A 26,600-nucleotide genomic window follows, 5' to 3' on the forward strand; every position below is an offset into this window, starting at 1 on the left:
ATGTATTATGAATGCAATTTCTCCTGTCACAATTCATATAATCCTGGGTCATCAGGCCAGTAATTTCCATTCTACCTAAGCAAGAGGCAAAGGGTGCCCTGATGACCTTCAGCCATCACTTGTTTCTGTACACCACATTTTAGATGAGGCTTCTGGAATGTGTTTCCACCAAAGACCACTACTAACCTGCTACATGTAGAGAGAAGTACTGTAACAGGAAAGACAGAAAACCCCTGAATCAAGCAGAGAAACACATTTGCTTATACAAAAACCAGTTGCGGCCGGCAAGGCAGAGGTGTCAGATCTCATCTCAGAAAGTTCCTCCTCTCAATCTCCTTCCATCAAAAAATTATTTAACTACATATGTTCTGATGAATTATATGCATTGTTTGGCTGCCAGCTACAATCTTTTGATTTGTACTTAACAGCTGAGTCAGAATTCTTAAAGAACCATTTAAAGTTCTAACTCCAATCTGACTTCATAATGGGTTACAGTATGCCTAATGTCACACATTCCCCAGCTGGCTTACAAACTCACTCAGAACCAGTCACAATGACTGTCTGCACTCCAATGTCGAATTTTAACATTAAGAACATATATGTTTATATTTCTTTCATTTCAAAGGTTCAATATTTTCTTTAAAGGATAGCATCTTTTAACCAGACCTTTTTAATTGGGTTACTATATGCAAATTATTGTGAATATTAGTATTACCAACATTTCATAGTCTACATATCCTTAGGAGCCCAGCAACACTATTTGCATTAAAAGCTACCCAAGGACACCCTCATAGAAGTGAAAACTGTTACAATTAATGCTAAGTGTTCCCTGTAATTGTTCTGACTGCCTTTGGAAAAGCATACTCATAAGCTGGAGCTCTTCATTGTATTTGTAAATACTGGGGTCCATGTAGTTGTCCATCCACAGAATCATATAATCATTTGAACAGAAAAGACATCTAAGATCATCAACTCCAACCATGAACCTAACACTGCCAAGCCTAGTACTAAACCATATCCCCAAGTGCAACATCTACATGTCTTTTAAATACCTCCAGTGATGGAGACTCAACCACTTCCCTGGGTAGTCTATTCTAGTGCTGGACAAGTCTTCCTATGAAGAAATTTTGCCTAATATCCAATCTAAACCTCCCCTGGCATAAACTGAGGTCATTTGCTCTCATTCTGTCACTGGTTACCTGGGAGAAAAGACCAACCCCCACCTCACTTCACCCTCCTTTCAGGCAGTTGTAGAGAGCAGTAAGGTTCCCCTTGAGCCTCCTTTTCTTCAAACCAATCAATCCCAGCTCCCTCAGCTGTTCCTCATATGACTTGTGCTCCAGACCTTTCACCAGTTCCGTTTCCCTTCTCTGGACCCTCTCCAGCACCTCAATGACTTTCTTGTGAGGGACCCAAAACTCACCACAGGATTCAAGGTGTGCCCTCACCAGTGCCAGGGGGATGATCACTGCCCTGTCCTGCTGACCACTCTATTGATGATATAGGCCAGGGTGCCACTGGCCTTCCTGGTCACCTTCAGGCACAACCATATTAAAAAAAGAGGCAACCACTGTAACTAGACAACATTTGATGTGTTGGTCAGTTGCACAACTGAATAAGCAAATTGCTAAGAATGACAACAAATTACTCTCAGGACTTAACGCAGACTGCTGTCAGCTTGAACAGCAGAGGTTGTAAATGCCTAGAAAGACTGCTTAAGCTTCTGGGTCCTGTGCCTGCTGTAGGTGATTTGCACAAACATACCAACAGAAACAGAAAATTCATAACAGAAGCAAGCCTCCAAGCATGGACCCTTTAACAGATGCCATAACTAAGCAGAAAACAAAACAAAAAAATTATATGTTTTGCTTTTAAAACTAGTAAAATATTTACCTTGTTTTTCTCATGGCAGGAAGTCCAAATGCCTGCTTGAAAAAACTTGACCTAGCCACTCCAGGAACCACACTGCTACATCTGCTTTAGGCTGTCATTTTCCATGTTCTGTAGAACCACAGAATATCCTGGGTCGAAAGGGACCCATGAGGATCATCAGTCCATCTCCTGGCCCTGCACAGCACCATCCCCAAAAGTCACACCATGTGCCCATGAGCATTGTCCAAACACTTCTTGAACTCTGTCAGGCTTGTGCTGTGACCACTTCCCTGGGGAGCCTGTTCCACTGCCCAACCACCCTCTGGGTGAAAAACTTTTCTCCAACATCCAACCTAAACCTCCCCTGACACAATTTCAGGCCATTCCCTTGGGTCCTGTCACTGGTCGCCACAGAGAAGAGATCAGTGCCTGACCCTCCTCCTCCCCTCACAAGGAAATTGTGACTGCAATGAGGTCTCCCCTCAGCCTCCTCCAGGCTGAACAGACCCAGTGACCTCAGTCACTCCTCTAATGGTTTCTAAACAATATTAGATTTATGTATGAAGCAAGAACCACATCTTACTATTACGTTTTTGGAACTTACCCTGGCAAATCTCATAACTGCTTTTATTAAAAATTTATTTTCTATATGAATCAATCACTGACTGGCAAATCATGCAAGTACTTTAGTTTTTAATAAAGACATGGCATTTAATCAAAAAGTAGTTGGATTGCTTCTGTATTTCCAGAATTACAAAATCAATAGTAAAATTCAACAAATGTAGATGAAAAACTTCTCAGGCGAAAGTTTCCCCTCTGCTTACCCTGAACAAGCTTCCCTGAAGTAGGTTTCCCCACATTTGAATCACCTTTTACTGCTGTTTGCCAGTTTTAGAGGAACAGTCAGTGTTTCCAGGTCCAAGTTGCTCCATTTAATCCAGAGCATTAACGCAGACTCCCTGACATGGGAAGCAGAGCCACGCTGACATGCCTGCGGGTATCTGACATCCAGCTACCAGAAGCTGTTAATGCCAGGAGACACAAAACATGAACAAATGGGCTGGTAACAAGAATTCTCCTGGAGAAAGAGCAGCAGATGCCAACAGTATTCAGCTTTTTGTAAGGTAACTAAAATATTTAGAGTACTTAGCGTTCTTCTTTTAAGAGCATAGGCCAGAAGAGAGCAACAGTCCTCATTAGGCCTAAAGAGAAATATGACCTAAAGAACAAGTCAGAAGAAATCACACCATTCCTATCAGATATTTGTTTAGATTTGGAGCATCCTACCTTGTGATGGGAAAGGTCCTCAGTCTGTGTTAGTCCTCTACTGCAGGAAATGCTCACCATACAAAAACCAGTATTCAGGAAAAGAAAGCCTAAGCAGGATTAGATAATTACAAACAGAGACAAGCAAGTGAGGCAGCTTTGAGTCACAGCTGTTGTCAAGCTACAAAATCTGCTTTTTGCAGGATTCTGCCAATAATCACAGACAGTAAATGTGTCCATTTGCCTTTCTTCTATCCTTACCAAGGAGGAAACAGACACCACAGTTCTATTCTTTTTTTAAACCCCTGGAATGGCTTCAAGTCCATAAAGGAATTCTGCACAAGTTATTTGAAATTCACAGACCAGACCAACTTTAGAAATTTGCTGAAGAAGCAATGCCCATTAGCAACAGAATTTCTTCCCATGCAAACCTTCTGCATAGATAAGGATTACAGTTTAGACAATTATACCAGCAACAAATGGATTCTCCAATGGCACCTTACCTGATCTGAGGAAACTACTATGGACTAAATTTGAAAATGCCCTTTTCTCTGTATAAACCAAACTAAAACTAAAGGGGCTTATGGTTATACCCAGCAGGTAGATTAGCTTTCACTCTAGGTTCACCCTCAATTTAAAAGGTAGTCTCATTGCTTGGAAATAGAGACTTCCAGAAGAACAAAGATACTTTCTACATGCAAACAGATGCTTCGACTCAATCATTCTCAGTGAGAGTTGCCCCAGTTGGACCCACCAAGTCCAAGTCAGGGCTTGGACCTACAGTACAGTGTGATACAAGCAAAGTATTTCAGAAAAAGCTATTTCAGGGTAAGATGAACTCAGACAACTTTATGTTTAAAAGCTTTTACTGTAAAAATGTTTTTAAAACCCATCCCTTATTGAGAGCTATTGAAAACAGATGAACAATAAAAATGCTTATGCAGGAAAAATAAAGAGCTTGGAAAAGTGCAGCTTTATTTCTTATGGTCCATAAATCCAACAGTTAGAGATGTGCTATACATGCAACAAAACTCCATTTCCAAAACCCTAAAATGGTCCTTCATATGTCACTGCAAATTCATGGAGCTTCAATTAATTTTGTCATTATGAGAGGAGTTGATCACACAAGTAGGTTAATACATTGCCACTCAGCAAGGCTGCACTACTAGAACAGGGATAGAAAAGCAGCTTTATCTATCTAACAGTTCATCCATCAAATCAAAAGGCTAAGAGAATAGGGTTTGTTCAGACTGGAAAAGAGAAGGCTTTGGGGTGACCTAGGTGTGGCCTTTCAAAACCTGAAGGGACCCCACAAGAAAGATGGAGACGGATTCTTACCGAGACATGCAGTGACAGGACAAGGGGGAATGGTTTCAGACTGAGAGTAGGTTTAGGTTAGATATTAGGAAGAAATACTTTCCTGTGTGGGTGGTGAGGTTGCCCAAAGAAGTTGTGGATGCCTCATCCCTGGAAGTGTTCAAGGACAGGTTAGATGGAGCTGTGAGCAATCTGGTCTAGTGAAAGATGTCACTGTCCATGGCAGGGGGTTGGACCTAGATGACCTTTGAGGTCCCTTCTAACCCAGGCCATTTTGTGACTAAACAGCAAGGAAAGAACAGACTCTCTTTCTCTCTAATGAAACTTCTTATATTGCTGCTGCTCTGAGGCTCAACCACAAGGTGTCAGAAACAAATGTTTTTAGCTAAACTATAGTGATGAATGATTACAATTTGCAGGATTTAATTTATAAACACAAAATACGACTGCAGCTTTTCACTTCTACTGACTACTGTAGCCAAGAGAATTGCAGTATTTCAAATAAGGAGTAGTGAAGACCTAACTTGCTTCAGATACCAGTCACACTTCTACAGGTTCTGTCTATTAACTCTTCGCATGACTCCATTAAACTGTTCTTTGTTCATAAGTCACTAAGGGTCACTGCAAAGGAGAGGACACCAGGCTACAGGGGTCTCACTTCAGCCAGTTCATGTATTTTAGGCTCTACGCAAAGGTACTCCCAGGAGTGTTTTTAGAGAAAACGATCTTGCCCATACAGTCCTTTTCTTCCAATTCTTACTTCTGCCACTGCTGATAACTGCCACAGAGATTTTAATTTAAATAATGGGGGACACACATAAATACTGTGCAAACCCTGGGCTGTCAGCCTGGAGAGATGATCATCACCTACACAAACAATGTGCAACATTTCTTAGGATATAAGCAGAGCATTAGGATTTAACTCCATGACATAAACACAACAGCACAATATGAAGAGTCCCTTTCCAATGAGAACTCATACAAAAACATACTGCTCTGAAGGACAAACCCTCAGGTGCCATGTTACAGAGGAAGGCAAGCAGTCCCACAGCAGCACACTCTCACAGGTCAAGGACATGTCTTGGGTTAGCAGAAAGCATGCCAATGAATCCCAAGGAATCAATCACCATTTAAGTTTAGCATCAACCAAAAATAAACATGTTCAAGTCTAAAGAGCATTTTTTACATTACATATGTGCAAACAACATTTTAAGATAAAGGTAGTACTTTGCTATGAATGAGGCATAAAGTACTTCACAACAATTTATCTTACTGTCATTAAACATTCAAAGAAACAGCAATTCTAGTTTGTTTCCTATGGCCAGATTCCCAGATTTAATTTTTTTTCACACATCTATTTAACCTAAAAACTGGACAGCTTAGGCTTCAAAAAAACAGAAAATTGAAAATGCAAACAGCTTTGCCTTGAGGTGAGAGGACTAATAAACTTGGTAGGTTGCTTATCTTTACAGCAACATTGGAGAACTTTTGCCAAGACTGTAGATTCCCAATTAGTTGAGACAGTACAGGATTTTACATCAATTTTCTCACTTAGAATAACAGTTCTTAGCATCCTCCACTTTCATCTGCAACTCTAACTAGCAAAAGAAAATAATGACCATTTATTCTAAGTGAAGGTGGGAGAAAATTCTGCCTACAAGTTTTCCTGCAGCTCTGGTACCTTGTTGAGAACTCACCTACAGATTATGGAGATTTAGGGGGAGAGAAGTAAATGTTTCTCCCTTTCCTAGTTGATAAACTGGCTCTGAAACTCTTCATTTCCCTTCTGCTCTTCTAGAATGAAGGAGGCTTGATCCAGTTCTGTCATTAGATTTATGAGGAATGTGCAACACAGACCCAGTGGGCAGCAAGGCCCAGTTCTGTCCCCCCTAAATTTTCCTTTGCTTCAGAGGAGTTTGCTGGCTGCTATAATTTAGTTGGCCTTTCCTATTTCCTGTGCCTCTCACAGACAATAAACAGAAATATTCCAGACATTGCATTTTGTCTGGATCCCAAGAAGCATTTTCAAAACAACACAAGTACTTGCAGTACGCTCTTTCCCACACTTCTCAAAACAACAGAGCAGAAAAGAAATACTCATCTCAAGAGACAACTGTGCCATTAAGCAAGAGAAGAATAACCTTTTAGCCACTTCATAATTTACGCAAAAGTGATTAGGAGGTGTAATGGAAAATTCTTCAGGATGTTAAAAACTTCTGGCCAGTCTGAATGACACCAATGCAAGAAAGAGTACTACCTGAGCTGCACAGAGTCAAGCAGCAATTGCCACCAACCAACCATCTGCACATGGGAGCACACCCAAGGCTTTACTGGCTTTGCATGCAGTTACCAAACTATGAGAAACTGTTGTCAGATTTTACAAGAGGGCAGCAGGCAACTGGATTTACTGACTGTAAGGATCTCAGGATCAGAGAATCAGAGACAACAGATGTGCATCTCTCAGAACACATTAAGGTGAAGCCAGACTAATCTTAGACTGGAGTTTGCTTTCAGCTGCAGAGAAACAATTTGAGAGGCTCTTGAAGAGCAATTCCAGATTTGACCCAAAATTACAAGCAAATTCCTTTGGCAACTTCAGGATGGATTCCTTACCTGTTCTGTTTTTAACTTCATTCAAACCTCCTTTCTTACCTATCCTTAATTGTTTCCAGCATGGTCACAGAGCTTCATAGTAGTTTACACAGCAAGATACCACAGGAAGTAATTCAAGTGGCAAACTCTCTTTAAAATACTTTTGAAAGCCTTTGTGCCACTTATCTAAATGGTGTTATCTATCCATACTGGTGTTACCAAATCATAAATCCATTACCCTTAAGAATAAATCCTTATGTAAGTGGCAAAGCAATGACAAAACATCAGATAGAGAGAGTTGTCCACTTACTGTTCACAACTGATGCTATCTCTTTAGAGAAGTTTTCTTATGTCTCATGTAAAGAGTTAATCTTCAAGAAAAAAAAAAACAAAACAAAACAAAACAAACCAACAGTGATACTCTTTCCAACTTTGTTGGCAAGCACAGAAGGATCACCTGATATGCCAGGCCCTTGAGATGTCTTGGACTATTGCCAAACAGGAATGTTAAGCTTTCTACCTATTGCTCAAGAGAAAGGCAGCCCTTCAGTAAATGGAAGACAGAAACAAATTTGATAAAGTTCATCAAAGCTGTGACTGCACAGCTCCACGTTAGAAGAGTTACTTTGCCTCTGCTCAGATGCAGCACCCCTGTCTCCTCCACCACAGAACATTCCACCAAAAAAATCCTAGGGGAATACCCAGCTTATTGCAGCTGGCAAGCAGCAAACTAACACATTACATCAATAAAAGAATTTTAATTCACCACCTTTCCAGAGGGCATAGCCCTGTTGAACGGTGAGGTTGTCACATTTCACTGGGTCAGGTCAATGCACTACATTAATATATATTGACATAAAGCATTTGTGTTATGGTAAATTGTTTATAAAAAATGCAATTAGCTGATTTCTGGCCTGCTGGCAACCAGAATTATCAGGGCTCAGCTGATGCATTTCATAAGATAGCCAGGATTTAATGACTTTCCTGTATAACTAATGTGGCAAGACAGTCTCAAGGAAAGTACAGTGGTCTGGTTTCCAATCTCCTTAACACATTTCATTCTTGCATTACTTGTGCTTGGTTTTTTGCATCTTTTTCTAAAGGCATAACAGTACATTTTCCTTATCTGAATATTGCATTTTAAATAAAAAAGTAACAAAAATACAGTTCAATTCCTGAAAAGAAATATTTCAGAAATAAGCCATCCTTTTTAGATCACAAGAGTCAATGCTGGTCACAAAAAACTGAAAATCATATTCTTAGTCTTAACTCTTCAAATTCATTTCACCAGAACCAGATTAGAAAACTCTTTGAGGATTCTTATTGGAATTCTAGGGCTTAAAATTCTAGAAATTCCATTAATCTAGTTCATATACTAAGAAGAACTTAGAGGCTCAAAGAAAGTTGTGAAAGCCATTTTTTTTTTAAAGATGCACTACACAGGTAAATAAAAAGCCAAAGTATTAACAACACTATGTAGTATGAATATACAACATCTCCAATATATGTTCAGAAGCCAAAATTAAGGCCAGTTCCCTAAAGAATTTTGTTCTTCAAGTTGTTCATCATACATTTTTCATTTTTGCATCATGGATTTTTCATTTCATTCTCATCACACATTTTTGATTTCTGCAAAGCTGTATTACTTGTGTGCAGTCTGGATATCACTAACACAGGACTTCAGCTGTCTGGCAGACAAATGCAAAGCCAACATACAACAATTAGCATATTAAGATTTTTTCTTTTAACTTTTCATGGCTTCATCATGAAGGAGGATTTTAAAAAAATATGAAGTCCTTATTAAAAAAAAAAAATCCCTTTTTAAAAACCAGTAGCTCTTGTTCCAAAGCAAAGAGGCTCAGCTACACCACAAGATAAGGATCTTTTCTCAAAAATGAAGCAAACTCAATTTTGCTATTACTGTAGAAGAGAATAGCAGAGAACACTTCATGTAATTCATTATTCTTACACCATTTCCTATCACCCCAAAACACACCACTAGGAACATCTAGCTCACGAGATGATTCACTAGTAACACAGATTAGTCTCTTATCCCTAGAGCATTCATTCATTTTTTTAATTTAAGCAAAGTTTCTACTGGGTACCTGCTGAACATCTCTTGTATGGTCCAGGAAAAAAAACACCTTTTCACTGCAGCTCCACCTCTTTGTACTTTCAGCTGTAAGACTCAAGACTCTACAATATGTAATTGAATTTACACTGGGGGTTTTTTTCCTGAAACTTCCTGTGGTCAAGTCTACAGAAAAAAAAGTTTTACACAAAAATCCTCACACTGGAAGAGCACATGTTGTTACAATTAAATAAATGCTGGTAAGAAGCAATCTTCATCTTCAAATCAGCCTAGAGTACCTAGGATTTGTAAAGTGAGGGAGAGGAGGTGGAGCAATTTTATTCTTAGTTCTGACATCTACTGCTACCAGCTAAAGAGCAGTCCCCAAATCCCCTGCACCCCCTACTTTATTCGAGTAGCAATAATCTGTATTGGCAACCCACTTCCATCCTCATATGTTTGGATAAGGGATAGCAGCACTTCTTGCTCATTACAAGGTTTTTCATAGAACACCGAAGAACCTCAAAGAGGTCAAACCTCAAGCAGGTGAAATACAGCACCTGCAAGAACTATGAAGAAGAAACTATGGATATCTTTTACTCCTGTGGAAAGGTAAAACTCTACAGAGATGGAAGAAATTGCAAAGGGCTTGTGGAACACTCGGAAAAAGCTGACTGCAAAAGTATCATAGAGCAGCATTGCACCATCACACTGTATTTGGAGAGCATTCTAAACCAAAGGGAATTAGAAATCAATGAAAACCCCAAGAATTCTTTGCATTTGCCCTTGAGGTCTTGCATTGCTCATCCTGCACCTCTCATAGTGCTACACAGGTTGAAACCACAAAAAGCAAAAGTAGATTTTTCATGTAAAAGTGAAAATGAAACATACCACACTTGTTTAAGTGTGGTCAGGCTGCCTACTAGTTAAGGATTTGTGTGAAAGACTGAGGAACTTCAGTGACCTCTTCTCTACCCTGCCCTTCCTTACTTGGCTGCACAAAGCAGCATCTCTCATGAAGCCTAGATTACTACATTCCAACAGGTGAGCTTGATCTATCCTATTCATTAGAGAGAGCTTTTATATTACAACGTGGTCGTTGTCTCTGGAGAATGCCATCCACTTCAAGACTTCACCAGGCATGATGAAGAACTCATGAAGAACAAAACAGCTGCTTTTGGGTATGAGCCAGCAGACATGAGGGATCTCCTCACAGGGCTGACCAGTAGCCATGTACCACCACTTTCTGCCCTTGGTAGATATCAATTTTTTTCAACTAAAAGAAAAACTTAGAAGAGTAAGTTCTACTGATTGCACAGTGATTTCGTCCACACTTCACACCCACCCGCCAGCATCTACAGGGCTAAAGCAAGATGGTGTGACAATCCCTCTTCTCCCAAGAGCATAGTTAGAGACCTGGCCTTGGCTCAAAAATACCTCCTAAATCTACAGAATCCTTCACAATTTGTCTTATATTTTCTCAAAACCACGGATGGCTAGCATTAGCAACAAGGCTGTTACCAATATGACCCAATTAACAAAAAGCCCAGGCTCCGTGTCCTACCTAGCACATTCCTTTCAGTCAAGTGCCAATACCTCAATTAGGAGGAAAATTGAGGAAAACATGGGTAGGATTAATCAGTGCTTAAAAGGCACAAATGGACAAACCACACAACCACTGACAGCCAACTGCTGCATGAAAGGCTCCTGTGTCTGACTAGACTGATTCTAGTTTAGATTCTAATCCTGGGGAAGCTAAACTTCAGTTTCTAGGAATGTTTTTGCTCATGTAGGGACTTAATGAAGAAACCCTACACTTCAGTGACAGACAAGGCAAGGGTAAGGTCAGGAGGAGATCTTATCCACAGAAGGGCAAGAATTTGTTTTCTGTAGAAAATGAGGCCTGGCAAAATGAAAGCAGGAAACCCATAATGGAACAGGTCTGCAACATTCACTGTGTCCTACTGCTGCCAACTCCTGTGCTCAAAAAAAAGGTAAGAGATAAGGTTGTTCAAATCCACTTCATTACCTGACACACACTATGGAAACACGTACCATTTTAAAGATGCTGGGCAGTCATCACAGTTCAGCTCTTGGAGACACAAATACAGCTTGCCATACTATTTGCTTTCATGATGAGAAGCAAATTACACCATTATCAAAGACCCAAATCAAAAGAATATTTGAATCAATAAATTCCTGTACAACCAAAGAGAAACTAGCCCTTCCCCTTATTCACAATTTCTGTGCTACCTCTTGATAAACTGTAAGCCAATTCACAGTTGGATTATTTCTCAGATACAAGAAAGGCTCTCACATGGAGCCTTCTAAAACCAGATTTAAAACAGGAAAAATTAGTAATTGTTTGAGGGAGAGGAAGTCTCACATTCACCTTTGTTCCACTAGTTCCTGGCAAGAGAAATAAATACTCACCACAAGCATTCGTGTTTTTCCGTAAAGACAACCATGCAGGGCAACAAAAGGTACACCCACGGGGGAGTATAGAGCAATAATTTCCCAAGAGAAATGAAGACATAAGCAAAATATTCTGCTCATGCCTAATTGAGTGCCAAAGAAAACTTTAGACTGGACTATGCTGTCTAGTCTATACATACAAACGGAAAGAAAAACAGTTTCAAAAAGTCGCCCCTAAAATCTTACATTAGAACTTTTTAATTTATGCACTGTGGCTTTAGTTCTGATGCCACAGAACATTTAACCTCTCACCTTTCTAGAAAGTTACCCACTCTCCCACACAGAACAAATGTTCAAGGAATAGATAACATTAACAGGTGAATTACCCTAGAGGTAGCTTTTTGGTACTAAAATCAAAATGCAAATTCAACTGCCAACTAGCATCAGACATAACAATACCCAGAACCCATTGTATTGTACATAACTTTGGTTTTAAATAGAAGACACTACATTGAGAAGCATCCACTAGCACTTTAGAGGATTAAAATTAACCATGTCACCTGGTGATGACAGCAATCAGTGATTGCTTTCAGAAGAAAACTTAAGACAATCATATTTCATTATTTCACATATGAAAAGTAAGCCATTTCTTCGAAACTAGAGCATTAACCTTCCGTAAGTTAAATGGGGGATTTAAACCCTCTTTGATTCAATCCTAGAATATGTGAAAAGAAGCAAAACTTTACACCAGTAGAATAAGGATTACTGTCAAGTATTTTTACCAGTCATGGCTATATCAACTTGAATATGGCAGAAGTGATTTCTTCTTATTATTAATAATATAATTTTATTAATTAAAGTAACAATCCTAATTTTCTAGGAGCAAAAAAAAACCTTATCCTGGGCTAGCTGTTCCTCCTGAAGCAAGCAAAACTCCACTGAAGAAGCTTTTATGAAAAGTACATACCATTGCTGCTGCCAGAAACAGCAACAAAAAAACACAGCCAGATTCTACCACCACAACTCTTAGGAGGATTCTTCTATTTTATCTCTTCTCTGCCAAGAGAAAGTGTAGTCATTGAGAAAGCGTGAGTTTCTTTATCCAGTGGAAGTGAATACCATTTTTACCATTTATAATATAAGGTAAAAATAAATTACAGCTGAAAAACTCCAAACCAGCTGTAGACACAAGTTTACAGAGTACTGTTTAATACTCAACTACTGTAATACAGCCTTCACACTTGCCAGAACTTGCTACAGCTGAACTCTATTGCTTCTGAAAGCCTGGTAGTAGCTTTTCTTAAACATAAGTAACCAGTAGAAGTACAGGAGGATCAAGCTAGGGAATATTTAACCAAACTGGACAGGCACAAATCCATGAGACCTAATGGAGTGCACTGGTAATGGCTGTGGGTCTGGCCAATGTCATGGCAAGATCCCCCAGTTACTGCAGACAGGTCAGGAGCTCCCCGAGAGATGGACAAAAGCAAAACATGCCCCTGTCTCTAGAACAGCTTGGAGGACAATCTAGGGAGCCACAGGCTAGTCAGCCTCACCTCAAGGAAAAGTGACAGAGCTTGCTGGAAAACATTTCCAAGCCAAAAAGGTGATGGGAAGTCATTATCAGGGATTTATAAGTGGAAGCCAGTCTAGGCCAACCTGACAGACACTAATAAGGAAACAACTGGCTCGGTGAACTAGGGCAGTACACAAGTGGTTTATCCTGACTTCAGCAAGACTTCCCAACTTTTGTTTTCCATAGCACCTTCATAGACAAATGGATGAAGCACAGACTAGCTAAGTGGACAGTGAAACAAAACTGACAACTGAGAAATCTGCCAGGCAGAAAGTTACTTAGAGAGCTAGGACACCTTACTCTGGAGAAGAGGGGACTCAGACAGAATCTTATCATTGTGTATGAATACCTGGAAAGGAGAGGGAGTACGGAAGACAATCTTCTCAGTGACAGCCAGTGAACAGACAAGAGGGAATGGTCACAAACTGAAATACAAGCATTTCCATTTAAACATTAAAGCACTTTTTTCTTCTTTTAAAACCTACGGGTGACCAAGCACTGGAACAGGCTTCTCAGGGGCATTGTAATATCTTCATCTTTGGGGGTGCTAAAAAATCTGACAGCACAATATTCTGTGCAACCTGCTCTAGTTGGCTTTGTTTTGAGAAGCAGGTTGGATTAGAGATCTCCAGAGGTGTCACTTCCAATCTTTGGGTTTGTGTACTTCAGGTTCTACAGACATTAAAATATGTCCAAGAGTTGATTGGAAAATGTTGTAATGTAATTTTACTGTCTGTACAGATCTCCACCGGCAGTCTAGTATTCCAAAACAAGAAAAAATCCACAACTAGAGGCTCTGGAGTAAGAGAACCCATGTTCTCAAACCATGCTAAAAACAGATGAGGACCTTCAGGCTTGGTGGCTGTGCACAAAAGAGTACATTCATATGTGAACCTGAGGAGGAAGGTCAGCCACAGATATTCTTGACATATAGGGGCATAGAGTTAGCTTCAACTTAATGCTAGCAGGGCTAACTGGAATTGAAATCCTCCTGCTACAAGACTTTTTTTATACCTCTTTTAGTATATTCTGAAGTCTCAAAAATTCTAGAAGCTCAAGTTGTATATCAACAATTTTCACCACATAAACCAGCAATAGCTTATTGTTTCCACAACCTTATTTTAAAAAGGTTATGCAAGACCACACTTGGAGTGCTGTGTCCAGTGCTGGAGACCATAGCACAGGAAAGACATGGAACAAGTCCAGAGAAGGACCACAAAAATGTCAGGGTGCTGCAGCACACCTTCCATGAGGACAGGCAGGGAAAGTTGGGGTTGTTCAGCCTGGAGAAGACTCCTTTAAGGCCTTATTCAATCTTTCAATACTTAAAGAGGGCTTATAAGATAAGGACAGATCTCTACTAGACCTGTTGCAACAGCACAAGGGGTATTGGTTTTAAACTAAAAGATTTAGACCAGATACAAGGAAAAATTATTTTACAATAGGGTGGTGAAACACTGAAACAAGTTGTACAGCGAGGCGATGGATAACCCATCCCTGGAAACATAAACGGTCAGGTTGGAAGGGGCTGTGAGCAACCTGGAGCTCATTGCAGAGGGATTGAACTAAATGACATTTAAAAGGTCCCTTCCAATCCAAATTACTCCATGATTCCATGTTGATGCCACAAGCAACTTCCTTATAAAGTGTCAAAGAAAAGGCAATGAAAAACTGGAATAGAAATATGTTTTACTCGGTACTACAGGAAAACCCCAAAAACATCTGTGGGGTACGTCTGTTGGTGACCAGCTGTTGCCTTTCGCCTTGCCCTCCAGTGATGAACGAGATCAAGTACTGCCATCATTGCAACAGAGACAAAACAATACAAGAGCCATGAGCACCATAAGAAACTCTCAAATAAGTGCACTTCGTCAGTTCCCACAATAGCATTACTATCTCTCAAGGATAGGATTTAAGTAAAATTACCCTAAGTAATTATTACAATTTAAGAAAAATTTCAAAGTTTCTCTTCTCTGTGAAGCCATTTACACAGAAGGAGGATTGTGTGCAATCTGGCAACAAAATATCTGAGCCTTAAATAGATGGAGTGCTGCTCCACAAAGCATGCAGTCACACAAACAAAATCTGGACTCCCCACGAACTGACAAGATTACAATTGTCATGTGACAACTAGACTCGATACAAATTCTCCTTTCACTGTGAAACAAGGTCGTGTGACTCTCGATCAAAAGAGGTTCTTCCTAGTTAACTATCATTGACGTTATGCCAGGGTTTTTGGACTCCTCTTTCTTTCTTAGAAGAAAGATCAGAACAAAAACACAGCCAACCTCATAACTGCGCGTTTTATAATGTCATCTGCGATTTCATTTGGTTTTCTTTTCACAGGAACAAAAGAGGAAATTGAGGAAGATAATTTTTAAAATAGATTTACTGAAAAGAGTATTAAAACACCTTCCTCCAAGCTACTACCCTGCTTGGAAAGACTTCAGTATAGCATTACTGCAGCTATTATACACATTTGTACACAAATCCCTGAGAAAGAAAAGTGCCACGTGACTTCAGATCTTGATTTGACAAAATTATGTATTGCAAACAGGAATTTCCTGATTCAAAACATGGGCATGAAAGAGAGATTCCTGTTGCTCACTTTACTCCAAGAAGGGTAAAAAAGGGTAAAAAAATCCCCAAAAAACAACAATTTTTCCCCATTTACTTGTTTAAGGCAGAGGTCACAAAAGTGCATAGGGTAAAGAGCCTATTTTGCCAACATACTATTTTTGTTGAGTTTGGATATTGGCACAGGGTAGGAACCTTCTTCTTAAATACCTGTTATGATATGCTACTTGAATAACAAAGTCCCGCAGCTTGTCTATCCAATCACAAGCTGCACATCTATACACATGGAAAGTGTTGCATATTTCTTCTTCTTATCAAGAAGGAACAGATTTTACTGGCAGCCCACCACCTGTTTTCCAGCTTTTTAAGGTCTCTACTCCTTAATTAAATAGTTGTCCGAATTTAGCAAAGCACATGTCCTGTATTAAAAAATAGGGCATAGCTAACCGTAAAATGAAGAGCAGAAATAAACCACTTGTGCATTTCAGCCTTCAAATGTCATCCACTTACTTCTGCCAGTCACTTTCCTAACACAAACAAGACACACGAAGGAGCAAACCAACTCCTAGTTAGGAATTGTTCACAGAAGTAAGGAATCCAGAAGTGGCCGAGGACTGAAACTGCCAGAAAACTAAGTTCACTGAGGAGTTTTTTGGGGTTAGCGGTTTCGACTTCAAACCACTCACCCAGTTCTGAATACATGTAGACATTTATTTCTCCCCCCTCACAAGGAATGATATAGTATCAACTTCAGTTTGGATTTTATGAAGTCCAGTCTGGTAGAAGGATATTCAAATTCAGTTTAGAGAAGTTACCAAAGCAGTCTCATCTCCTTCCATGCCTTTGGGGAGTGGGTAAAAGAAAGACAAGGATGTGCAAGTCCTGGACTCCTACTACCGTAGCTGAGACAGGTCTGCTGGAAGCTTTCCATGTCATGCATCCCCAGCTTCAAAGTTTATTCAGGCCTCAGACTGGAACACAGTTTTTTCCATTTATTTTATTTAAATGTATGGAAGAGCATTCAGTTAATCTTGCACCATGCAAAGCTACCAACCAAGTCAAAGATAACTCCCTAGAGTACAGTTAGTTAGCTAATATCTATTTAAAAAAAAAAAAAAAGTGACCCTCCCTTCCCCAAGAAGCCTTTTATGAAACAATAACATTTTATGAAATAACACGGATGTTAATCAGTAAGTTACTTTCTAAAAAGCTATCGATAAAATTAGCAACTTTTTAAAGCCTAAATCTCCTACAAATCTGTAGCTGTGTGCATGTGTATAAACACACATGCTTGAATCACACACAGGCTGTTCATTTTTTTTAGAAAAGAAAATTCTGTTTTATGAGAAACTGACAGCAGCACAGCAGCTCACTTAAGTGCTGTGCCCGACCCTCCTCCTGCCCCTGCCATGTGATCTAGACAGCAACATGCAACATAAGCACTGAGCTTAGAGCAAATTTACTTTTTGGAGACAAACTGACTAAACACATACACACACAATCATTTTGAATTGCTCAGCAGACAGTTACTTAAAAAATGAGCATCATAAGCAGCATTTTTGAAGATTACTTTCGGTTAACAGCAGTTGGCCACTGTCAGACTGCAAATACACTTTTAAAAAAAACACTGGTTGAAGGATTGACATTTGGAATATTGCCATACTTCCAACCCCAGCTTTGCTGTTAAAAGGCAAGTCTCATCTCTCTGAAGGGAGCAGCATGAAATCCAGCCACAGGTAAAATGCAAGAACCAACACCGGACAAGTACCAAAAAGCAGAATACAACCACATAAGCAAGCGTGCACACAAAAAGCACTATTGATTATCACCATAATATTTACAGTAGTCCCATGGAAGTTGTTAAGGTTTAAAAAAAAATAACATAAAAACCCCCAAAAAAACAAACAAACAAAAAACCAGAACAACAAACACCCCAAAACCCAAAAAAATACTTCTATCAGAGCAGAGAGATATTTTGTCTCAGCAGATCACCTGAGAAAATATCAGAACAGTAAAGTAAGATGGTGCTAAGTGTGATATACTAAACTTCATGTTTAACAGCTCAAATAGTATTGTGTAAATGCAACTCAGACATCAAAACAAAGTGAGGAAAAAATGCACACCTTAGGAGCATTTTGGAACCCAACTAGATGGGATTCTTCACTTGACCATGGGAAACTCATGGGACAGAAACAAAACAAATACCAGGATGAAAAACTGTCCTTGCTGCTAAAGATGCAATACACAGGGGAGATACCTCAAGGGGGTGTCACAATTTTGTAATTAAATAATGTAGGAAAAGCTCATTTATTACCATTCCCACCCATTTACCCTCATTAAGATTTCCTGTGAGGCTTCACAGATTCTAACCACCAATATAAATAATTGATAAATGATTATGATTCAACTCTTAAACAAAATAGTGCAAGACTATCATGGTATACTGTTTTTCACAGCTAATGTAAGCACTGCATGTGAAGTAAATCCAGCAACACTTTTTGCAGAAACAAATTCTAACATATGCAAAAATCTACAGGTCCTGAATGCTGGAACTTTTGGATTAAAAAGATTTCCATACACGCCATCAGGTGTGTCAGAACACCTGGCATCACTGAACTAGCAGAGATCTAGTCTGAAATGAAAGGCAGCATTCACAAGGAGTTAGTGTCCAACAGCACCTTCCAGAAAAAGGACAAGTCTGAAAGTCTGGGTCTATAATGCAGACCTTAACCATGCTCTCCAGCTGAAGGGAGAGATTTGAGAGGGTAACATACTCCAAAATGAACACAGGTGCTACAGGCTGGCAGTTCCTAGACAGTTTTAGCTACTGTATACCAGGTCACACATCATAATTAAAGCCACCTTTGTGGAACCGTGTTGCCTGTGCTTCATAGCAACAGCATCTCATGACAAAGGCAGGTTTCTGTATTGGTGCTTACTTTACCAGAACACTGGGATCTACACAGGAATTCTCCTTCCAAGTGGTTTGTGAACAGAAAACACCACAAGTAAAAGTTTGGAGAAGGAACATTTTCAAACTAAGAACTGAGTGAAAATTATTCCTAAAGAGTTTGCATTAAAATCTTGCCAAATTAAATATTCAGATTCAGAAAGAAAAGTTTGTCAGCAAGGCTTATGATTCAGAAAGGATGTTGATTTCCTTGTCTGAGCTGCTACTTCATCTATTTCTCCCACAGTTTCATCTATTTTTCCCCTGCCATCCTCTGTTCTCTACAGCACCAGGCTCCTGTGTTGCATCAAGTCTTTCATGATACATTTTAGCTGACCAACTGGAGCTGCTGCTCATTGTCACCAATCCTCTCTAGACCAGCTTCTGGAAGAAGAAAGTGCAGGAGATGCCCAAAGACAGTTTTATCCACAACTGCAGGATTCTGGACAGTTGACTTATTAAAAAGACATTCCTTCGTATGGTCTGAACACCGGTATTGTCAAAATTTTGTACCATTATTTAGCTTTTCTCAAATTTGACTGGTCTCAGTTAATGGTCTCAGTTTAATGAGGAAGTCACTTGTGAAGAAGACATGTTGAAAAGTTAGTTATTTTTCAAAGCACAATTTCACCCCAGTGTCACAGATTCCTTTCACACATAAGAAAGCAGATTATTCCTCCAACTCATATCACAAAGCCAATTTCCTGATGTTACAGAAGCCTGCAGTTTTAAAGTCCTTCCCATGAGGATGGGAAACTGCCTCAGGTGGAAAGAGGGACAGCATCCAGTCAGCCTTTTCCCAAAAGTCCCATGCCAACAGCTGGCACTACAGTCAGCACCCACCCAGCCTCGTGCCCAGCACAGAAGGTTTTTCTGGGCAGAAACATTACAGCACAGCATGCAGCAAGCACAGGGAAACACTGCCAAGGTGTCTGATCAACTTGGCAATAGCTAAAGGGCAACATCCTTCGATTCAGTCCACTCATCTGTGATGATGAGTAGGGTCTTGTTTGGTCAGCTGCCACAGCATTACATTTTAAGAGAGGTCCTTAAATAAAACACCTGACTTTTGGTAGCTTCTACAACAAAAGACTACTCTATCCACTATCAGACACAAGGCCTCCTCTTATTTAAAAACAAGCAAAGAGCTAAGTAAGTGAGAGAAAGAAGAATGATTTATCCCCAGGGCAAGAAAGTGAAAGATAGCAGTAAGACTCTTGCTAAGGTAACTGATGATTTCCACTGCATAGGCAAAAAGTCTACAAGTTCTGCTCCATGATAAAGTGGATTTCTTGCTCCAGTGATCTATTTTTATCTATTATCTATTATTATCAATAGGACTGTTCAAACACAACTGCTGGAACACATTCAGAAAGACTCATTCCAAGCTTTAACACTTCAGTCTGAGTCTACAGCATACTACAACTACAACATACGCAAGCCTGAAATCTCAACCTCCACATATTTTTCAGGTAAACAGATTTCCAGGAATAATCACCCTTATAAAAATCATTTTAAAAGTTGAAATGAAAACTTAGAAAAGTAAACTTGTATTTAATATTTGACATTTTAAAATAGGTAAATTCCTGTAAACAAAGTTTTGTTTATGTATTAATTTATTATGTTACAAAATTTTAAATGAGTGTTGTGTTCATATCCCATCTGCATGGCATGATTTTTCAGGTAAGCAATTTTATTTACATTTAAGCTTCATTCAGAGTAAGTTTTAGCCTTAGAAAATTAAATTAATGGAAAACAAATACATTCAAAGGCACTGTCAATTATTCACTAGACTCTATACTAATTTAGACTCCTCAAACATCCAACTGTCCTGTGCATCTTAACATGACAATTGTAGCTTCCAATAAAATCGCATTCAATAAAGCCTTGGGCAACCAAATAAATAAAGGCAGTCCTATGCAGTTTATGTGATCAGTCACAAACACTTAGCTGCCTGAGATTATTACATACACAGCACTGATGTGAATTTTTTAAAAAGTTTATTAATGATAAGTGTAACAATGTAGCAGTCCATGCAACACCAGATTTCCTGGTCATAATAGCTCTCTATTTTAGAAGTGATATCTTGAGCAAGAATTATCCTTGCCCTAATGTATCTGTTCAATATTGAGATGAGAACCAATGTGGGCAAATTCACTAAGTTCTGCAGTTCCAGAGAAGAAAGGAAGGAAGGCTATGTGAAAAAACCCAGTCATTTTAAAAATCATTTGCAGCTGTCTTCCTGAAATCTCACCTAAGATATCGGCAAGCAGAAAATGGGAAAACAGCATTCAAGAAGCTCAGCTAACAAAGGTACTTTTCTCCACCCCTAAAATGACACAGCATGGTACAGCATCTGCCTACAAAGCCCAACAGGCTGAAAACTGTACCACAGGCACCACTCCATGAACTTCCAAATGAATATTCAGGTTGCTTTTAAAGTACACAGCAATTGGTGTTACCCCTCCACCCGGAAGCACAATCACATCCTACTAAAAAGCAAATTTTTACAGCAATTAGGTGGTTCATTTGTCAAAGGCACCAAAAGCTCCAGTAGTTTATGGGAAGCGAAAAAAAAAAAGGCCTTCCTTTATCAGGTTTAGATTTGTTCTCCTCTGTATCACTCAGGGGAAAAAGTAGCATGAGTGCTTCTCCAAGTTTCTCTGTAACTGACAATGCTTAGAAGTTACCAGGAAACACGATCTATGAGGCACATTAATGATGAAGTTTTGGTCATGGGGTTTGGGGATTTTTCAAATTTATTTTAACTTTAAACCACTATTCCACCTACTTCTCAACACAGGTAATGGTCTGCACTGCAAAGATTATTTTGCCACATGTAGTCTGCACTCCCAGGATCCAATCTCTGCTCTGAATGTAGGAGAGAGACGAACTAATTAAGAACACCCTGATAGCACTAATCCTCCTCTTCCTCACAGTGCCTATCAGGTAGTTCTGGAACAGTTAAGGTCTCCTTCCCTTCACTGAGGGCTGCAAAAGACTCAGTGTCAGTCACATTCCTCCCCAGAAATTGTACATTTATTGAAGCAGTCAGTCCTCTGAATCCACAAGAAAGCTCAGGCATGCATTCATGCCTTCCCGTCATTGAGGTGAACACCCCCCAGCAGCATGATTTTTTGCAAGTGACCAGAACTATCAGCAATGACCCTTTCAACTGTGGTGAAAAACTAAAGATTTCCCCTTTCAAGAGGAATCCAAAGAGGCTTTGATTGCAACTTCCAGGTTCACCCCATTTATGCAGGAGTTATTCTAGCAATGCTATCAATCGACTGAAACCCCACAACAGGAAGAATAGCTTAAAGCATCTGACTTCATCAACTCTTCAGAAAGCAGAGCTCATTTGGCAGGAAATGAAAGGAACTGCAGAATCTGCTCTAGAAGTGGCGTCTTTCCCCTTTCCTTTACACAATCTTCATGCATATTTTGGATGTGAGAGGTGTATTCTTTGGCAGTTGCCGTCTGGACTCCCAAAGAATGGAGCAGACCACAAGATCATCTCCCTCGCTCCACCTACAAACCCTCAACAACAAAAAAAGGGGGTGGTGGAGATCCTATACGCTTGCCCAATACGCCAAAGGGAAGACATATATCCTACAGAGTTAGCTAAATACTTGGAGGGCAATATATATAGAAGAAAGCTAAAAGTTAAAGAAAGCTTAAAACTAGCTGGCAGGAAGACAAACTTTCTGTACTTGCCATTGGTTTGTCTAACACCAGCTGACTGTTCCAGTAGTCCTTCACACCAGAAGCAAAGCAGCTGAAATTCATCCCCGATGCAACTCCAGCGAGACTAATAGGTTTCCACAAGAACGAATCAAACCCTGTCTATCTAAAACCAAACCCACTAAAGTTTCACTGAAGCGAAATTGCAGGAGTACAATCTATGGATAACAGCTGGAGAACATTAACTCTCCCCCCAACCATTGCCGGGGTTAATTTTTTTCTTTCTGTTCAGACAGGAAGCAGTCATATACCATACTGCATAATATAAGGATCCTGGGATATAAAGACGAGCAGAAAAGGATTACAAAGAGCGCTCTACAAGTTTTTTAGCAAAGTTTCCCCTGCCATAACTCCCGAGCTGCCTTCGAATAGCAAGCCTCATCGCTGCCGCGGCATCATGAGCTGAGACAGCACTTAAACTCCCATCGAGTGAAAAAAATTATTGAACATTAAGGGTGTTTTTAAGGGGCGCAGCGGGAGCCCAAGGATTGTGTCGCGGATCCGGGCGGGGGTCGTCCCGGCTGGGGAGAGGAGGACCCCGCCGCGGCGCCCCTCGCCCGGTCACCCCCTCCCCGGCCAGGACGACCCCGCCGCTGTTCCATGTCCCATGTTCCAGCACCGCTCCTGTGCCCCCCCCAGCTCACCCTCGCTGCCGTACTGCTTGCCATTGTTCGCGCCCATCCTGCCGCCTTCATGCTCGTCGCCGCTTTCCCACGCCGCCGCTCAGCATCTCTACCGCGGGGCGCCGGGCGGCCGCGGCTGACGGGGAGCAGCCCTGGGGCAGTGGCGGGGGAACAGCCCCCAGAAGTTTTCACGGCGACATGTCCAAAGCAGCCTTACAACCTCCTCCGCTTCTTCTCGGGTGGCCGACACCCTCCCTTCCCCACCTCACACACACACAAAAAATCAAAAACAAAAAACGAAGAAGAAAAAAAACTTTAAAAGTGAAAGAATCAAAACCGCGATGTATCGGTGGGCCCTGCCTGCCCCGGTTTCCAGCCGGGCTGTCAGGGCAAGGAAGGCGGCTCCAGTTATAATCCACAAGCAGGACGGGCAGGACGGCCTCCGGGCGCTGGCTCCACCGCCCCGCGGCGGGCGCTCGGCTCCTCCGATGCTTCAGCGCCGCTCCGCCTTCCCCCTCCTCCTCCTCCTCGCAGCCCTGCCGCTGCTGCCGCCTCCCCCGGGAGGCCGCCGCCAGCCACTTGTTGCCCGGGACGGGAGGAAAGGGAGCCTCCGCCGCAGACTTTTGTTAGCGGCAGGCGCCTCCTCCCGGCGCCCAACGCCGACGGGCCGGGGGAGGGAGGGGATGGGGATGGAGGGAGGATGGAGCCCGGAGCCGGCCCCGGCCCTTAAAGACACAGCGCCCGGCACGGGGCTCCTGCGGCCGCTGCCCCCTGCGTCCCCCGCTGTCCCAACAGAGCGGCCCGGGAGCGCCCGGCGGGGATGGTGCGGGGGCTGCTCGCGGAGACCCGCCCAGGGCGGCCCTGCCCGGGTGTCCTTCCGACGGGCAGGGCAGGCGCTCTGCGCTCTGCATCTTCGCGGCACCCCCGACCCCGTGCAACTCGCAGGGGCTGACAGAAAGTCACCGTGTGTAGGAGGAAGCTACTGCGGAGTTCGAGCTGTTTTCTCCTTGCAAATGGTATTCCCACAGTCACTCAATTCCAGTGAATCACTCCCGGCCTTTACCACCACATCCAAGAAAAAATATCCAAATGTTGAACATCCCCCAAATTAGTTCTTCAGGTATCCTATAGGGATATATCTCATCCCTTGGGATGAGATGTTTCTATTTAATTCAGCTTTCTTAAAAAACAGTTTCTGCTTCTTTCATCCTGAAAGACAGACTCTCAAGACCACTGGGACCACTGGGATAGTGGAGGTCGTTAATGGGGTAAGCCCATGCAAACAACAGCTTTGGGAAGCAAGGATTTCAATTTCACTACTGCATGAGAGCCCACACCACCTCTGCCTGGCAAAAGGGGCTGGATAACAAGAGATGCTGTCAAATGGGAGTGAGGATAAACTGCATGTGACTGGGTTAATACAAAAACTGCCAGTCCCAAGAGGATACCTAGCCCCAATGGGCTAGGTAAAAACATCAATTAAATTTGCTCCATGAAACTGTTACCCAGATTAAGTGGTAATCGGGTGTTATCAAAGGCTATCTGGGAAAGAACCAGATTTAAAAGTGAAAAAGAAGGATGAAAGTTTGTGATAGGTGGAGAGAGACACTGGAGCAGGCAGTCCTGGTTTGGTGCTGGTATCTCTCTGCCTTGGCCTGATGGCGCTAGCTCCCTGTCTGGTGGCAGGGCAGGGTGTAACAAGCAGGGATCCCCACCCCAGGTGTGCAGGGGGTCTTGTGGCACCTATGTTAGCACAGGGAGCAGCACAGTACATGTTACCATACCTGAAATGTGGTTACACAGGAACCTGCAGGATGTGTGTGGGAGCAGGGGAACCCACACTTCCAGAAGAGGGCTGTCAGCTTGCAGCCCACACAGCCTGGGGAGCGGGCTGCCCCAAGCAATACGTGTTTGAGACTAGGACTTTTTAGGATTAGTTTCAAAGCTCTTTACTAATATTTTGCAAGTATCTATGATTGGTGTTTATGTGTTGTATTGCTCATACTGACCGTCAGCCAGGTCAACATGTCCTTGTTAAAAAGACAAAACCACTTTAACTCTGATTTGATTAAAACCATGGGTTGAGCAGTTTTCCCTGCACCACACTGTGATCCTATGTATGAAAAAGCCTGTCTTCCTAAACATGTCACAACACCCACAAGACAATTACTGCATGTACAAATAATTCTGAGCTAACTGTGTCTTTGTCAGCTTATACAAGCGGCATATGAAATGGCAGAGGCATAAGTATCAACACTGACATAGCTACAGAAAAGGTGTCTAAAACCTGAAGATTTGGGGATGAGGGGGTTAATTAAAAAAAAAAAAAAGTGTATTTTCATTAACAGATGGGCTAATTACCAGAAGCTGAAAGAGGTACCAGCACCACAGATGACTGACAAGTAATCAGGCAATGTTTATGAGGCTCTAATCCCATTGGATACCCATCATTAACTTTCTCCTTGTAAAAAAGTTTTGGTTATGATTCAATACTAAATACTACAATACAATGCTACACACACCCTTCAATTCTCAAAAGTAAGTGAAGTTCTAAGAAAACAGTGCCTTCTGGGATCAGACTCATCAAATGACCAGCCTAGGTCCTTTGAAACAAAATACTAATCAGTCTAAAAATATAGGTTTCTGTAATCAAAGGTTAATTTCTAAGCACTGATATTAAACAAACTTAGTACTGTGCCAAAGCAGGTAGGCCTTGACACAAGTGTCTGCTTTTAACATCCTCTACTTTCTTTTTGAGTGTTACCTGTTCAGGGGTAGGGCAGGGGAATGGGGGAGCAATCTGCCTTCTGTAAGACAGTAAATGGTCGTGGGGCAAGGTCAATATCTGCTCACATATGGGCCCACAGACTACCAACAAACACATACAACCAAGCGCTTCTTTTCCTGCTGTGTGGCTTGTGCAAGTTTGAAAAACACACCCCAAACACTTGCTAGGAACTCGCCTAGGCAGAGTAGGATGGTAAAGAAAAAATATAGAGCTCTCTACAGCACAGCAGCCTACCTTTGTCACTCAGCCCTCCCACCCAACTCGGCTGTGGGCCAGCACACCCAGCCACACCATCCTCCCTGCCAGTACCGCAGGGCAGTGTTAGTCCCCAGCTGTGGGAGAGCACATGCAGGCTGGAAACAAGACGTGTCCTTGCTCCATGTGCAGCACAGCTGTGCTTAATTCTAGCCTGAAATACAGCAATGGGAGGACCCACTGGAAACAACTCCTGAGGCAACCTCTCAGCTCCTTGTGTCACACCGTGTGCTCTGCATCCCGTGGCAGTCAACCACCTGAAAGTTTTCCTGCATGGGTCATAGGACTAGGAAGGCAAATGATCCCACTCCTAACTCCTAGAAAGCTGTACAAACTTTTTGAAATGTAAGAGAAAAAATTTCTCAGACTGGCTGGAAACATCACCTCACAGACCCAAGTACATAGCTGTATGCAAATAATTTTAGATCATTCAGGAAAAAAAAAGTCTCCTTGAGAGAGAATATAGCAGTTTCCCTCCAAATTCAACATCTGATGCACCACAACTGAAATTACTCCCTTTGCCAAGGGGTAATTTTGCTTATCAAAACCAGCAT

General features: G+C 41.4%; 1 protein-coding gene across 4 annotated transcripts in view; it reads right to left on the reverse strand.

Annotated features, from left to right (window-relative positions):
• Positions 1-26,089, reverse strand: part of FBXL7 (F-box and leucine rich repeat protein 7) — a 181,970-nt gene extending 155,881 nt beyond the window's left edge. The window contains exon 1 of one of the 4 annotated variants that reach the window (XM_069008316.1): positions 26,026-26,089. Coding sequence is in view for 1 of the 4 variants with exons in the window: in XM_069008314.1 (XP_068864415.1) it covers positions 23,025-23,061 (37 nt within the window). In the remaining 3 variants the exon portion in view is untranslated. Of the gene's footprint in view, positions 1-6,152; positions 6,232-23,024; positions 23,560-24,787; positions 24,854-26,025 lie in introns of those variants that run through there. The other 3 variants (XM_069008317.1, XM_069008314.1, XM_069008315.1) reach the window with 3 other exon arrangements.
• Between the last annotated feature and the right edge of the window lie 511 nt (positions 26,090-26,600).

The sequence above is a fragment of the Aphelocoma coerulescens genome, chromosome 2 (genome assembly GCF_041296385.1).
Source record: "Aphelocoma coerulescens isolate FSJ_1873_10779 chromosome 2, UR_Acoe_1.0, whole genome shotgun sequence".
Lineage (NCBI taxonomy): Eukaryota > Metazoa > Chordata > Aves > Passeriformes > Corvidae > Aphelocoma > Aphelocoma coerulescens.